Source organism: Equus caballus, chromosome 2 (genome assembly GCF_041296265.1).
Source record: "Equus caballus isolate H_3958 breed thoroughbred chromosome 2, TB-T2T, whole genome shotgun sequence".
NCBI classification, from domain to species: Eukaryota; Metazoa; Chordata; class Mammalia; order Perissodactyla; family Equidae; genus Equus; species Equus caballus.
In genome coordinates, this window is record NC_091685.1 from 119,655,080 (window position 1) to 119,667,761 (window position 12,682).

The 12,682-nt window shown below is 43.0% G+C and overlaps 1 protein-coding gene across 5 annotated transcripts in view; it reads right to left on the minus strand.

The window, feature by feature from the left end:
* Positions 1-804: 804 nt before the first annotated feature.
* ALPK1 (alpha kinase 1) overlaps positions 805-12,682 on the minus strand; it is a 106,286-nt gene continuing 94,408 nt past the window's right edge. For 4 of the 5 annotated variants that reach the window (XM_023636734.2, XM_070259809.1, XM_070259810.1 and 1 more), the window contains 6 exons: positions 12,559-12,663; positions 9,651-11,781; positions 7,693-7,846; positions 4,123-4,285; positions 2,644-2,830; positions 805-1,468 (listed from right to left, as the gene is read on the minus strand). In XM_023636734.2, the coding sequence (XP_023492502.1) occupies positions 1,269-1,468; positions 2,644-2,830; positions 4,123-4,285; positions 7,693-7,846; positions 9,651-11,781; positions 12,559-12,663 (2,940 nt within the window). In that variant the 3' untranslated portion in view covers positions 805-1,268. Of the gene's footprint in view, positions 1,469-2,643; positions 2,831-3,945; positions 4,286-7,692; positions 7,847-9,650; positions 11,782-12,558; positions 12,664-12,682 lie in introns of all 5 variants that reach the window. The other variant, XR_011436303.1, reaches the window with a different exon arrangement.

A 12,682-nucleotide genomic window follows, 5' to 3' on the forward strand; every position in this document is an offset into this window, starting at 1 on the left:
GATCCAGAAAGCTGGGGGTGTTGGTCAACTCTGCTCCCCACAGCAAGAGATCTGAATGGTGCTCATTTTCTCCAATTGCAATTGTGAGCAGACATGTGCAGTAACCCCAAATTGAGAAAAGTAGAACAATCAAGCATTTAGAACCTTCATGTATGTATGTCAGCCACCAAGACTTGCGGAGGTAATGGCTAAGGGGGAGAGAAATTTAGCACGAATCGTGGAGGAGGGAGAGTGAGTACCAGTGCAGCCCCAAAGACTAACTGCAGCAAGGGAGTATCTCACCATCTCCCTTTGGTAAGTTCCTTTCAGAAGACCATGGAGCAGCTGCTCCCCAAACCTGTCGGAAGAAGCTGACCTGTGTGGTGCAAGTGGCAGACTGTCGTGACCATTAGAATGCACCACTGTTGCCTCATACGTTTCACAAATGTCAATGCACTAGAAGAGAATATGGAAGGATTAAAAGTGAAGAAACCCTGGGGCCGGATCCGTGGCTGAGTGGTTAAGGTTTTGCGTCAGCCATGCTGTGGAGGCGTCCCACATACAGGGTAGAAGAAGACTGGCACAGATAGCTCAGGGCTAATCTTCCTCGAAGGGAGGCAGGAAGGAAGGAAGGAAGCAATGAAGGAAGGGAGGAAGGGAGGATGGAAGGAAGGAAGATAGATTAGGGGAGATCTACATATGACGTGTAACCTAGAGGCCATAAAACAAAAGATTGATGAGTTTAGCTATATAAAACAAACCCTGCATGGAAAAAAGTTTCATACAAAGTCAAATGTCAAAATACTAAAGAAAAAAACCTGGAGCTCATATCATCAAGGTGTGAATTCTTTAATATATGTAAAGAACTCCTAAATAATTAAGAAAAACACTAGTAGTATGTGTCTTGATAGACAGTGAAAAAAGCTCCGAAATCTTGATGCCACAAACCACAAAAGTTTATTTCTCATCTGTCTTTGTGTCCATCGTGGGTCATGGGGCTCTTTTCCATGTTGTCCTCACTGCTGGACTTACGATGATAGGCAGCTGCCTCCTGATGTGGTCTTGCTGGTGGTGGTAGAGGAAAGAGACTCTGCAGGGTCTTGCACTGGCAATTAAATATGGGCCTGAAATGACTCTTGATTCCTCTCACAAACCAGTGGACAGAAGCAGTCGCATTGCTCCACCTAAGCCCAAAGGGAAAAGGTGACACAATCTGTGTGCCCAGAAGGAGAGGAGAACCTGTGTTCAGTGAGCAGCACCTAAGCTATGGCATGGCCACTCCAGAAGGTCTATGACTTATTTAGTTTCTCAGTTGAAGGTCTTGTCAAAGAAAGACGATGACATATTTCATTACATTCCACATGCTGGTTATTAAAGAAGTAAAAAATTCCTCTCTTTCCAAAATTGGTAGTGATGTCTTTCTGACCAACAGAGTGAATCTGGGGATCTGTGAGGTAGATGAGCCCTTTTCCATTGCCAGTCACCCAACCTAAAAGAGAGATAAAGGTGTCTGAGAATTAAATCCTCTAGAAATGTCAGTAAAGTGTTTCAGCAAAACAAACATTATATATATATATATATACTTAAACAGACACTTTAAAAACTTGGCCATCCTGTGGTTTATGTTTGACAAATTTTTGTTAAGGTATTTGGTCTTGCATATTCCAATTATTGGTTTAAGAAGGAGAATTGAATATTGGGTAATTGTTTGTCAAATATGACATACCCTGACCACCATTTTTCAAGGAATTAGAGAGCAATAAAATGGACTTAGTATAATTACTAAAATCACAATATTGAATATTTCTTTCAGGATTCAGAAGTTTCTTTAGTGCCTTATTCATTAATCTGTGTATTCATCTGTTCATTTCACAAATATTTACTGAGCACACGCACTGTACAAAAACACTGTTTTGGGTGCTGAGGATATAGCAGTGAACAAGTGAGTCAAAAATCTCTGTACTCATTGAGCTAACATTCTTGTGGAGGGGACAGATGAATTAAACAATATCAGTAAGTGAAACATGTAATATGAGAGAGGTTGATGATAAATGCGTGGAAGGGGAATGGAAAGGCCTTGGAGGATGGTCATAGAATCATTTCTAGAAATAATTGTAATAAATCTCGCTGATCATTTAAACGAAGTCTAGAATACTGGCTAATTCTGATAAAGAAAATACTAGATGAACTGAAACAAAATGAAAATATTAATGCGGATCTTAAGTCAGATTCAAGCACATACAGCTTCCTGTTCCATAGTGATCCCAATTATGAAACCCAAGATCACACTTGTAATAAGGGTAAAAGGCTGGAGAAAAGGACGTGTGAAAAGATTCGGAGACATTAAAATGTGATCATAGGTAACCGACATCACTCAAATCCACGTGAGGGAAATAAAAAAGGTGTTATGGATTCGCTCTAGAATCACGCCCAACAGAATCCCTATCTTCTCAGTGATTACTTGACACCTTAGACACTGTGGAAGCTTTAGACATTTTTTCAGAGATCTTTTGCCACATACAGTAAAATTGATAAATTTAATTCCAAATATTGGCCTGTGCACTGAACAATCCAGTAAGGAAAGATTGGTGGAGCTAGTTTGAAGCCCTCACATTTACATATAAATAACACTAAAAGTAAAATGTAATTTCCAGTTTCACATACCTTGTAAATCGACTACAACGTCTCGATGGTTGGAAAACTCATATGAAAAATGGCCGTAAGCCAGGCCATATTCTGTGGCTTTGTATTCTGTTTTCACCACTTTCGTGTTATTGGATAATTTTACGAATTCTCCCAGCATATAAGGTTCCACACTGACACATCCCTTTATTGTCTTGTCCTCTAAAATCTGAAAAATAAAAACAGGAGGCAGTATACCATAATGGTGAAGGCCATAGGCCATGGGGTCAGGTAGACCTCGCTCGGAACCCAGGCTTTGCCACTTAGGAGCTTTATTACTTCTCTGGATTTTGGTTTCCTTATTTGTAAAGTGGGTATAATAATAGCTATCTTAAAGAATTGTTGAAAGGATTACATGAGAAAATGCATGTAAAGTGCTGAACATGGTATGTGGCACATAATAGAACCTAAAAGTACTCTCCTTCTTTTATTAAAATGTGCACATAAAAATGAGGCCATGAAGTGCCCTACCCCAGGGGCTAGCTGGCCGGGGCATGCAGCTGGACCATGCACGGGGACTCGGGGTTGGAACGTCAGCTCAAGCATTTCTGTGCCCTGTGCTGGACTTGCGGAGTTGTTACAAAGGTCAGAGTTAATGCTTGTTAAACGCCCAGACTGCTGCTTGACATAAAGAAAAGGTGCAAAATGGATGCAAGGTATTGTTATTATAAGTAATAAAATATGGGTCTAAGAACGTCTTTGGCCAAAGTAAAAAAATCCTTTAGGTGTGAATGAGCTAAGGATCAAACACCTTTGGGGAAGCGGGGTAGCCTTAATCCAAAGAAGAGAAAAGCCAGCGGGGATGGCTGCCTTTACATATTTAAGGAGACATCTTAGTGAAGAGAGACTGGTCTCAGAGGTGCCAGAGGCAGAACTGTAATCCACACATCCAATAATGTAGAAATTAGAGGAAGACAGATTTGGGTCAAATCTAAGAGCTCCAACAATTAGAATTATTTGAAGGTAAAAAGGTAATAGTAATTTTTTCTTACTGAAGGTGTTTAAGCTATGGCTTGGTAACCCCTTGGTTGTGAGGAGTGGGGACCAACAGATATTAAACAAGGCATTTATGCATCATGTTGAGAGGATAATCTGTATTAGATATGATCTTAGGGTTCTTTCTCTCTCTCTGAAAGTGCAGAGACAATACAAAGGAAAAGTATACTAAAAATGCTAACTTGACCATGTAGGACCAGAAACCAGGATCGACAGATATTTAATCTGATCTAAATGATCTAAATGATCTAAATGATGTATTCGGGGTACAGAGGTCACATTTCTTACCTGTCTGTCTAAGTAGATGGAGCAGATAAAGCAGAAGAAGGCAGGCTGGTAACTGAGTTTATTGGATTTTAGCAGAATGATGGTGGAGGTGGATGGATGGTAGGTTGGCAATAGAAATCTAACCTAATACATATTTATAGGCCTGTTTAACTAAACCCTTGCTTTCTTTAATCTCACCAGTAATATTGTGGATGGGAGGTAGAATATCTGTGTTGGAATGTTTTGCTCATAGAGTCTCTTGTTAAATTCTGTCACATAGTGCTGTGCAGTCATCTGCCTCTCCACATCGATGAAGTGGTGCCAGAGCTCCTTCGGGTCCTTATATTCTTTCCCAACATACCTATGAATGGAGAAAACCACACAGAGAAATGAAAAGTGATCTTACGATAGAGTAAGAGAGAGGGGATCAAAAGAGGTGTGAAAAAACGCTTGGAAGATGTTACTCTTTTTCTGCCTTACACAGTTACTATTAATTATCTTGACCTCTCATGACTCACATAATTTTGTAAGAGCCATTGGAACAATGGAACACAATTCATCTAGCTGACTGGTGGTTAATTTTATGTGTCCTATTGATTTGGCAACAGAGTGCCCAGATATTTGGTCAAACATTATTCTGGGTGTTTCTGTGAGGGTGTCTTTGGACGAATTTAACATTTAAATTAATAGACTGAGTAAAGCAGCTTGCCCTCCCTAACGTGAATGGGCCTCATCCAATCAGTTGAAGGACAAGATACAACAAAAGGCTGACCTTCTCCCAAGTAAGGTAGAATTCCTCTTCCTGACTGCCTTTGAGCTGGGACATTTGTCTTTTCCTGCCTTTGGACTTGAACTAAAATATCTGCTCTTCCCTGGGTCTTGAACCTGCTGACCCCTTGGGACTAGAGCTATATCGTCAGCTCTCCTGGGTCTCCAGCTTGCCAACTGCAGATCTTGAGACTTATCAGCCTCTATAATTGTGTGAGTTAATTCCTTATAATAAATCCCTGTCTATATGTGTTTATATATCCTATTGGTTCTGTTTCTCTGGAGAATTCTGACTAACACACTGACCTGGGACAACATCGATCATAAAGAGAAAGTGTCCAGTTAATGTAGCAGTTCACCAGACTTCTTTGGTACGCCAAGGGAGCCAGTGTGGGGACTGGAAATTTCAAGGACTCTGGGGCCAGATCTTTCACTACCTACTGCGTGACCTTACATAGGTCAGTTAATCCATCAGAAGCCGCCTTCGTTCCCTTCCTTTTATGATCACTTCATCTCTCCAAATACTTGTTTTCCATCTTCATCTATTATGTGCATGACACTCAGCTAGTGCTGAGTGTTTTGAAGAAAGTGTGAAACATGATTTGTATATTTCATGGGCTTATGCATAGTTGGGGACAAAGATACAAGGCAGTAAACAACTAAGTGTTTAAGGGAGCAAAACAGCAATTACTACACTGCAGTTTACAGTTGCTATAAGTTGGTGTGAATTTATGAGTAATTCACTTGGGTCCAGAGTGACCTCCAAAAATCAAAGGGAATTGTCACAGTCATAGACCTCAACCAGAGAAAACTCTGCAGAAATTTCTGAGTCCGACAAGATAAAGGAATCCAAGTTGGCTGCAGTTTTGGCCATTCACACTCCTGGGATCAGAAATTGCTGTGGAGACAGCTGGGTCTGCAGAGGCTTTGAACCAGTTCAGAACTTTGAGCAAACTCTGTGGGTGCTGGTTCAGCGTCTCCTGGACATTCTGCCAGAGGATCATCAATCCACAAACAGATGTCGTTCCTTCTGGCATCTTGCACCATTTTGCTGGGATCATTTTTCTTTGGTAAAGATTTGCTAGCAGCAAATTCTTTTTTCTTTGCTTTGAAGATTGCTTCTCTGTCCTTGGTTCTGAAGTTTGGCTACTATGTACCTAGAAATTAATTTATGATGGCCTTCCTTCCTTCCTTCTAGTTTCTTCTCTCTTTCCCTTTCTATCCTACTTGGGATTCACTGTGATTCCTACATTTGAAGATTAATGTATTTAGGCAATTCTGGAAAATTATCAGAAATTATCTATTCAAATAGTAATTCCTTACTCTTCGCTTTGCTACCTTTTTCTGATCAGATGTGTTGGACCCTCTCACTCCATATTCCACGACTCTTATTCTCTCTTATATTTCCCCTCTCAGACCCTCCATGATGTATCCTGGTGTATTAGTTTCTTAGGGCTGCCGTGACAAAGTGCCACAGACGGGGGGGCTTAATTAACAGAAAATGATTCTCTCTCAGTTCTGGAGCCTAGAAGTCCAAGATTAAGGTGTCAGCAGAGCCATGCTTCCTCTGAAAGTGCCAGGGAAGGATGTTTTCCCAACCTCTCTCCTAGCTTCTTATACTTCCTGCCTTGTGGCAGCATAACTACAATTTTCTCCCTGTCTGCATGTCTATCTCCAAATTTCCTCTTTTTATGAAGATACCACTCATAGCAGATTAGGGGCCCACCCCACTCCAATATGACCTCATCTTAACTAATTACATCTGCAATGACTCTATTTCTAAATAAGATCATGGTCTGAGGTACGGGGGTTAGGACTTCAACACATGAATTTGGGGAGGGGCACAGAGATGTTAAGAAACTCTTTCCACCCACAACACCTAGCTCCACCACGTCAATGTGTGACTTGGGGCAAGTTTCTTAACGTCTCTGTGCCTCAGTTCCCTCATCTGTAAAATGGGGATAATAATAATATCTACCTCACAGTGTTTTGTGAGGATTAATTAAATTATTATATAACTCACTTAAAACAGGGCCTGGCACATGATAAGTCCATTTACATGTTTACTACTGTTATTATCATCAACAACTTTTTCAAGAAATGTAGTTCTACTGTTTAAGATTCACCCAATTTCTCTCTCTGTCTCTTTTTTTTCTCCTCTCTTCCTATTTATTTCTTACATTACTTGCATTTGGGTAAAGAACAGGGTCTACTTTAAATTAAAATTCTTGACTTACAGATTTTTTTAAATGCACAGATAGTGTAAAATTCAGCCTCAAACCCAATGAGGACCACCTGTGGTCACTAATTTTTCAGGTGAGTTTTTGCTTAAAGTTGTCATTGAGAACTAAGGCCAAACAAGAAGTTTAGTGGGTCTTTGCTTCAGTGGGGTGGGATCTTTTAAGATAGCCTTTCCCCTGAGGATATAGCCACTCCTGAATCCCTGCTTTCTATGGGTCTTCTCTGAACTCGTTCCCTTCCCTGTGTGACTGTTGTCTCTGGCTGCTCCCTCGTCCGCCCCTGCCCAGGACTCCAGTGGAGGTGTCTCAGGAGCTCAGTGGTCACCGATGTCCCTGCCCAGGCTTCATCTCTGGCCTCAGATGACTTCCTTGCCTTTTTTGCAGGCTCACTCATTTACTTAAGAGTGGCTTTCATAGTTTAGCTAGACTTTTTGCCAGCATTTTTACGGAGAGTGTTTAAGCCTCTCTTGCCTGCCATAGCGCCAGCAACTCCATTTTTCTTGTCTTTACAATTGGGATGAGAATGTTTCCCTAATGGGTTTGAGATCACGTGTATCTATGCAAAATGGCTGACACAGTGTTGGTCAATATGTGGTAACTGTTATTAATTAGCTAATGAGGAGAAGGAAGGAGTAGAAATCTGAAAACACAAATTTTGGCCAACTTCTTCACCCCTTTCAAAATATCACAAATGATTAATCAATAGAATGGCAAAATCAGCCCATTTGACATGAAAGATGTGGGTGTTTTAGAGCAATACCTCCCCAGAGTCTCTTCTTGATGGAGATAATGAACCCAGAAAGCATTTCTCTGTCTGCCTTTCTTCTTCACATTCAGGTAGTCCCCCAGGTACACAGCAGTTTCCTGGGCTGTCCACAATTCAGAATTCTTCGAATATTTTAACAAAAGAGCATCTGGAAAAAAGATAAGATGAAAATGGATCTTATTTTCAAAAGGATGTTACAATTCATGAACAAAGTTGAAGTGACATAGAACCTAACCCAGCTCATCTGAAATCATCAACTTCTTTATCCATTTTCTCAAAGTTCAGCCTCTTCTATGACTACTAGTAAGAGGTTAGTAAAGTCCAATCACCAAGCAAAGCTTTGCAAACACAATGAAGATTCACAAAATCTCTTGTTCGTGATGGCAAGGGCTTAAGATAAGGCCAGAGTTTCTGCATGAAAGTAGTGGAAATTAAGAGCTTTTCAAACAGCAAACTCGAAAGACCATCTTGGAAGAACTTATGTATGCTTGCAGCTCTTCTAATTGTCGGGGCCCCAGATGATGGAGGGTACTCCCTGTGCCAGATCACACAGATGGAAATAAATTACATAATTCTCCCTCAGAGGTTCCTGATGACTCCAGGGATCCTGAGTACATATTAAAGTGCACCCTAATTTTCTCTTACTTGTTTTGCTTAAGTTGGGGAAGTCCAGGAATTACTTGAGAAAATACAGCTACTGTACAAAGATGCAAACTCAACTGAAAAGGGAAAAGATCAGAGGAAAAAGTAAGACTGGTCTCCACCTCAGAGAAAGGAAGACAGTGCTAGCAGGAAAGCATCCCTTTGAGTGGAAAGACCAACGTGAACCTTGAGGAGGAAATGCAACATGGTGGGATCCAACTTAAAACGAACAGAACAAGGACGGCCTGTGTCTAGGATGTGATAATGGATGCACGAACGGGAGAATTGGGAGACGAAGATCTTAGAGTAAGATAAAGGGGCAGGGGATGGGGGATGGAGGTGACTGGGGCTGGGGGAGATGTAACCAGGGCTGGGCAACTCACTCAGAGAAGCTAGGGATGGAAGCGGAAGGTGAGCTGCGTGCACACACAGGAAGGGCAATGAGTTGGGGGAAGAAGATAGGAGGAAATGTATAATTTGTTCTGTTTCTTTGACTTTGGGCCTCACTTCCTCCAAAGTGGTTTTTCACCCATAAGTTGGCACACAGATGTAGCGGTAAAGCAGTTACCTAATGCTAAGAACTGTGATTCTGAACCTGCAGAATCTCACAGTAAATAGGGAAACCCTATTGGTAGAAAATTTTGCTTCTTTTGATAACAGCCTGATCTGTATTTCAGTCTGACTTCAAGGTGGCAGGCAAAACACTGGAATACTTTGAAGCAGAAGTTCTCAAGACTGGCTTTATACGAACTCAGCAGAGAGCTCTTAAAAAACACCGATGCGTGGACCCATATCCAGACCCATTAAATTGGAATCACCAGGATGAGGCTCTAGCAAGCCCATTTTTATCAAAGTTCTTTCTTGAATCTCATTGTCTATAGATGACCCAGAAAACATGTGCTTGTCAAACATTTGCTTTTCCGTCTCCCCGTAAATTGACTTCCTCCCCTTTGGAGTCCCAAACCACTATCCCCAACATCCTCCTTTGTCTTTAGTCAAAGATGGCATTTAAGGTAGTGGCTTTCACCATTTTGGCAAGTTATGCAGATTCCCTGGGGTGCTCCCATGTATACGTGTTATTAAACTTTGATTTTCTCCTGTTATTCTGTCTCGTGTCAATTTAATTCTTAGATCAGCCAGAAGGACCTAGAGGGTGCAGGGATAGTTCTTCCTGCCTTACACTCACAAGGCGTAACAGGGGCCTAGGTCACCAATGAGCTTTAAATGATCTACATAACAAGCTCTTCAAAGGGCCTCAAACACACAGAGATGCTTCCTGAGGCTGTAGCTACTGAGAAGGTGGCACTTACTGTGTGCTTGGTGGAGTTGACTGGGCTTAAACACTCCCGTATTCTCCAGTCTCTGGAGCAGCCAGTCATGCCTCACCCCTGCCAAGAGTTTTTCAAAGTCTTCAGGCTGCAGGGTGCGAGCCTCAGGGATCTCTTGCCTCATCATTCCTGGCAATGAAACAAAAGAACTTCCACTGGAATTCAGAAAGAACCATGGATTTTCCCCCTCAGAAGAACCGCTGGAAAATACAGGTGATTTCAACCACCACACTGAGGACGAGTTGGAGTTCTGGCTGCAGTTGAGCACGTGTCCAGGTTCCTTTCCTTCCTCGGTGGTAGTGCAGTCTTCGCCGAGCACAGGGAAGGGAATGTTGTTGCTTACAGAGCAATTGGGGGTCTCGGCTCCCTGACCATGCGGCTGCCTCAGAGCACCTAGTCTGTGAGAGCCACGTCCACTCGTGGGGCGAACATCTGTGCTGTCGAGCAGTTGGCCCTTCTCATCCACCGTGGAGGCATCAGGGTCGATGCCCAGCTCTCTGACTGAGCCACCACTTTCTCCTGAGTCCAGATTTTGAACAGGCCAGTGAGGAGTGAAACCTGCCATCAGGGGACTTTTGCCCAGAGGATCATCCATGATCATGTGAGAGTCTAAGGGCATATCCTTTTCTCTCTCTGCTGTTTCTCCTTCTGGGTCAACCCAGGAGGGGCTGTCTTTAAATGTAGGGCTTGTACCTCTTTTGATTTCTCCTCCCTTCTCTTCCCCATGCCTGTCTTTGGCATTACAGCTGATTTCTGGAAACTGATCAATTATTTCAAAGGTTTCTTCTTCTTGGATTGAAGGATATGTGGCCATGTTCTTGGGCCAACCAGAATCAGAAGAAAATGAAGAAGCAGAACTAAACGAGGGTCTGGAATGAGCAGAAGTATTTCTGGATCCCATATTTCTGACTTCCTGCATACCTTCTGGAGCTCCTTCTAAACGCCCTGCACCAGAGGCCAAGAAAGTGCCTGTTGTGCTGTGAGGAGGGAAGGCTGTCAAGGGCATGTGTTTGTGTGGTTGATTTTGGGAAGACTCTAAATTGTCATCCTTGGATGTCACATGGAGAGAGACACTCTGAAGCTGTGAAGACAGTGAATGCACATCTCTGCTTTCCCCATTCACCTCCAACTCTTCAGACAGGGCAGTGGAACACTGAGTGTCCACAAGATGTTCTTTGCTAGGCTCTTTTCTGGCTGACCTATCAGCAGCATGATCATTCACTTCCTCCCAGCTCGCAGATGAACTAAACTTTGATAACTTGCTCCAGGAACTGGAGCTCTGGCTGTCACTCAGAGACTTGTTCAAAACAGCTCCCCCAGCATCGCTGTGGTCTGGTGCCTCAGCCTCAGCCTCAGCATCTTGGTCCAAGGAGACTCGAAAAGCCGCAGAATGTGTCCAGTTTCTCCTTCCTACTCTCCCAAGCCTCTCTTGACCATTCTTAGCCATTTGGGAGGAAGATATTCCCAAGCCTTTTTGAAAACGTGGTTTGTCCTCAGTGGTACTCACCGTATCTATGTTTTTTGTTTCTGTTTTTAGAGCAGTGATACAGACTCCTGTTTCTGTATATTTCTGTTTATTTTTGTTGTTTCCACAAGTGCTTTCAAATACTTCACACACTGAAGTATGGTGCTGGGAATAGGTTTGAAGGATTTTTTGGAAATCCACCTGCCCATGCAAGAGGGGTTTATCCAGCCCACACTTGAAGCCCTCTGGAACATAAGACTTGTCATCTAACTTTGAGAAGCTTTGAACTTGCAAACGATCCTTCACCTGGGTGATAATAGACATGATGTCCTGAGAGAGGGCTTCTCGCTCCGGACTTCTGGAGGAGGTGCCGAAAGTGTACAGCTTTCCCATGGCTTCACGACAGAGCTGGCTCGCTGCCTGCACCACCTCCGCCTCCCCATAGAGTCTTCGGTGCACCGTGGTGAGACCAAAAGCAGCTCTGAGAAAACTGTGAAGCTCCTGCTTTACAGCAACCGGCTCATCACATCTCTTGGTGAGGAGGCCAATTTCAAAGGCCTCTTTGGCTTCACACAGATAGAAATTTTTCATTTCTGGAGGACAGTCATTAGAACTACTGTATGACAACAAGCACGTGCCACGAATATTCTGAGGAAAATACCAAACACAAAATCAGACATTGAATTGGAAACTGGAGGTGAATGGGGAAAACCTTTCCATTCCTGGAGGACAGTCATTAGAAATATAATACAACAAATATGTGCCACAGATATTCTAAGAAACATGCACGATCAAAAACTGAGTTAATGACCTGAGGTCTTTTTGGTGAATCAGGAGACGGGATGTTTGTGACTGGCTGGCATGAAGGGGAAGAAATCAGCTTTAACCACAAGTCTACTGTGGCCCTTATACTTTTTGATCATAGACGATGGATTTGTTGCTGGTGGTGGTTTTAGCAAACAGAGTCTACACAGGGGACACGGACATAACAAGTGTCTCTATGCAAATAAGGTTGCTACATATAAACACATCATTCAATAGCCAAAACAATAGAGTAGTGGCTTCCAAACACCTCTGTGCATTTGAATCACCTGGGCAGTATCTTAAAATCAAAGATTTCTGGGCACCAATCGCAGATATTTGCATTTAGTGGATGTAGGCTAGAGCCCAGGATTATGTACTTTGAAAAGGCTCCTTGGGTGATTCTGATGTGCTGGGGAGCCATTGTTCTAGAGCCGATAACATCAGGCTGAGTTAACTTAGCTTTCACCAGGATGTGTCACCCTGACTGCTAAGACCTTTCCCTCCACGTGGCCTGATCACGGTTATCCATTGATGTGCTCAAAGCCTGCTTTAGGGTTAGACCTTTCCCCCCCGGTGTTGTGTCAAGGGGGAGAGGTCCAGCGAGGGCAGCCCTCTGTTTACCACAGCGGTGAGCACGAAGAGGGGCGTGTAGGGACTAAAGGCGGCTGCCAGCTTGCAGGCTTCCGCGGCTGACAGCAAGTGGTGGGCAAACTCCTTCAGCAGGCCCTGCGAGGAAACAGAAGCC